We start from the raw sequence: 3,874 nt of genomic DNA, 5'->3' as shown, positions 1-3,874 counted from the left end.
GGTTATCTAGTTCTTTGTTCTTAGCCCTGATGAAGGCTAGAAATTCTGGCCAAAACATTGGCACTATTAAGTAAGTTTTTATAACGTATTGGTGATATTTTCTTACTCCACCCTCAACCATCTACTCTTTATATATATTATCCACGGTCAACTATCTTCTCATAATCTGAATTATAGATGTCACCAGTTCGTAGACAGATGATAAAAGGCTTTATGGGTGAATAGTACTGACAAAAAAGTGGACCAATATTTGATAAAAGTAGGTAAAGAAACTATTTAAATATCTTTTTAAAGAACTGGTCGAATTTTTAGAAAGCAATCGTGGATCAACACACTACTAAATCAAATAACTATTAAAGAAATTAATAAACACAGATAGGCTACTCCCAGTTCTTATCATTTTTTTTATTCAGATATATATTTGTTTCTTGAAAATATTTTTTATTTACTATTTTCTAATAACCTAAAATATTTGAGGCATTCCCTCGTAAAACATGGTAATTGGAAAAAAAAAAAAATTATATAATGAAAAATTGTTTGTCAGTTACAATATTTTATTTTCAACCTGCAGTCATTTTTCTTAACCTAATACCCACATTATTTGTTTTCAAACATAAAAATTCTAACAAAAAAATATAAAGAATCCGACAATGCCAAAAACTTGAACTCACAGTTAATAACATAGAGTACCTCATTTTTAAGAAGTTTTGTGTTTTAGAATTAACGACTAATACAAAAATTAGGATGGCCTATTAATTTACCAAGCAATATATTCCGATTAAACTCAAAATCAACAGAAACATAAAATAAATAAATAGTAATACTAAGGAGTGCAATAGAATAGAAATGGATGGATGATAAAAAGTTTCATGAGTGTATAATACTAATTTTGAATAAAAGAATGAAATATCTTGTGTTTGTCAATCATTTAAGATTTATGATATGTTTGTATTTTTTTTTTTAGTGATATGATTTGAAATGAATCAGGATGCATATACAATTTTTCCGTGTATTTTAATAGAAGTGTTTTTATTTTTTTAGAAACCGAATAAAATCCTCTTGAATAAATGAGAAAAACGTAACCTGCAAAATAAAACCCAAAATTAGATTGTCTATTCTATTGAATAATTAGTTTACTGTAGGGTGCTGCTGCTGGTTAATTTAACCTACATAAATAAAAAAACAAGTAACCAAAAATTAAATTAAATATAAAATTAGTTATTATTTTGAAATAATATACATCAATTTGATACCAACCAGACCTTAAATAAACAATAAAAGTATTTTTGAAAGCATTGACTCAAATGTTGAGTAATAAATCTAGAAAAGGTGTATTAAATACATATAAAAAAAATTTAAATTGTAGGAAGATAGTCCGGGGAGCAGTCAATAAAGGTATCAAAATAGTAAAAGAAAACTATTTATTGTTAACCAACGTTTCGTCCCACTTTACAGGGCTGTAAGAATTAAATTCTGCTACCAAATGAACTTCATTCTTACAGCCCTGACAAGAGGGGCAAAACGTTGGTTTACAATATATAGTTCTCTTCTACTATTTTGATGCCTTTATTAACTGCCACCTGGACTATCTTCCTACAATCTACTTCATAAGGTCAACTATCTTCTCTCTCAAAAAAAAATTTAAATGTCTCACATTTTATTATTGGAACAAAAGATACATATATATACAAAAATATTCATTTAGTTCACAAATTTTTTCTGGGTAGCAAAGTTACCACTAAAATGTTCTATAAGTTAACTTGTTCACATCTAGTTAAATATAATATAATATACATATATGTAGATCGAGGGTCATTCTTTAAATTATTCAAAACTAAAAAATCTTTAGTAAATAATAAAATAGTTCATTTATGGAAACCAAAATTGTTTCCTGTTCATAAAGTAAAAAAGATATATAAATATCAAGGATCAAGACTCTTCTAATCCAAAAATAAAATAAAATTTTCACCAAACATTAACTACACTAAGTTAGTGAGTAATTAAATGCCATTAATTTAATCAAAGAATACAATAAAAATAATGTAGATTATAGATGTTCCTTTAATGTAAGTTTTGAGTCAATGATATCTAAAATCGTATGCGAAATCAAATCACATATTTCAATTTTACCATACAGATTAAAGTGCATGCCGTGTCTTGTAAAAAAACCCCTATTCTTCAACTTTTTCAGGTCAACCAAGTGAGCCCATTTGGAGGAGTTGACGATGTTTCGATAAAACTTATTGAAATCCAAAATTTGGTTCTGAACTGAAGGATTGTCGTATTCAAAGTAATTATTTGGAACGTTGCACACCACCAAATTGGTATACCTTGCATCCATCACTGCGTTATAAACCACACTCTTTGCTTCATCTAAACAATCATTGAACGTATCATTTGTTCCACTTAACGTTACCACAAAGTCATTTTCACCCGTATCCTGCAAAACATTTTTAATGCTTGATAGAACATCCTTTGACTTAGCGCCTGGTTTTACACTACCTTCAACTTTAAAACCAGGAAGCATTTCAATAATGATGTCAGCAAGATATCTTGCATGGCTGTCACCTAAAAGAAAAATTTTTGGTCGATTAATCCTCACCCAATCTTCTGATTCAATTGTACGTGCTATAACTTGGCTCACAATTTCATCATGAAGAACATCTTTATATCTCCAATTAGGATCAAGTGACTTTTTAACCTTAAATTTCTTTACAACTATTTGATCATCATATTTCGGATAATTTCGTTTTTTCACATTGCCTGCCTGTGGCGAATCTCTTTCTTTTGTTGGTGATGTAGACCACTGATCCCAACATATGCTGTGACCAGGAAGTTCACTAAAATTTTCTGCTATCTTTTCTGCTTCTTGATGGTAATGGTTGAAATTTTCATTTAATTTTTTCTTTTCATTATTTGAACAGCTTGGATATGAATTCGGATCACTTTGACTCAAAATACTGTTAATGTTCTTTACCATCTTGTGATCCCAAACAATTCGTTTTCTGCTGTTATTCTCTTTAGTCATACAATCACTGGAGTCCAATCTAGTAACAGAACTTGATGCAGGATCAGATTCTGTACTTGAACTTGACCAACTTAGGTCAAAATTACTATGGTCTTCCTGAGGATCATCAAATTCATATCCTTCCCAAACAATTGATGTTTGGTGTATCAAATTTCCATCAGAAGAGCAGCTATCTTCACTACTAACCAAGTTGGGAGGGCTAAGACTCTTGGCAGCATTTTCACAGGCCAACTTTTCGATGAAATACTTCTCATTAACACTCACCATATTACAATATGTAATTATAAAGATATCAATCTAATTTCAATATAATTTCCAAATAGTTTTATTATCAGAATTGTCTCACCAAACTAACACTCACAGTCGGCTACACTTAACTGGATAACATGAGCCGGAAACGATATCGATAGACCTGGAGTATGAAGAAAATCATCATTAAAAATCATCAAAGTTTTATATATTTTTTTAAATAAACACAAATAATTACCAAAATTTAGTAATAAAATCGGTCATCTGTATAACTTAAGTTGTTTGCAGACACCAAGGAGCTAATACTTAATTTGTTTTTATCAAGTAAAGAAGGATTAATTTTAAGGATATATATAATTCTATTCGTTTTTATCTTGGTGGGGTTTTAAATATTTCTTTTGTTCATTTCTTTCTTTTTTACTCAAATTATTATTAATCAATTGATCATAATTAATTTAAGTGTCTATTTTAGAAGCACAAGCTTACAAATAATTATATTTATAAAAACAAATGCCATTAGCCTCGTCTTCAATTTCAAAGCTTACAGGTTTTCTTAAATTACGAAATTTTCTGAACCTTTTTTTTATAAAATATTAG

The 3,874-nt window shown here is 29.0% G+C and overlaps 1 protein-coding gene across 1 annotated transcript; it reads right to left on the bottom strand.

The window, feature by feature from the left end:
• Positions 1–2,043: 2,043 nt before the first annotated feature.
• LOC106688383 (uncharacterized) lies at positions 2,044–3,652 on the bottom strand. Its single transcript, XM_014432804.2, has 2 exons — positions 3,516–3,652; positions 2,044–3,440 (listed from the first exon to the last, which is right to left on the bottom strand). Exon 2 carries the CDS (start codon positions 3,293–3,295, stop codon positions 2,048–2,050), a length of 1,248 nt encoding a protein of 415 aa, XP_014288290.1. The 5' UTR covers positions 3,296–3,440; positions 3,516–3,652; the 3' UTR covers positions 2,044–2,047.
• Between the last annotated feature and the right edge of the window lie 222 nt (positions 3,653–3,874).

The sequence above is a fragment of the Halyomorpha halys genome, unplaced genomic scaffold (genome assembly GCF_000696795.3).
Source record: "Halyomorpha halys isolate HHAL.00 unplaced genomic scaffold, Hhal_1.1 Scaffold1121.1, whole genome shotgun sequence".
Taxonomy (NCBI): domain Eukaryota; kingdom Metazoa; phylum Arthropoda; class Insecta; order Hemiptera; family Pentatomidae; genus Halyomorpha; species Halyomorpha halys.
This window is presented reverse-complemented; position numbering and strand designations above follow the sequence as displayed.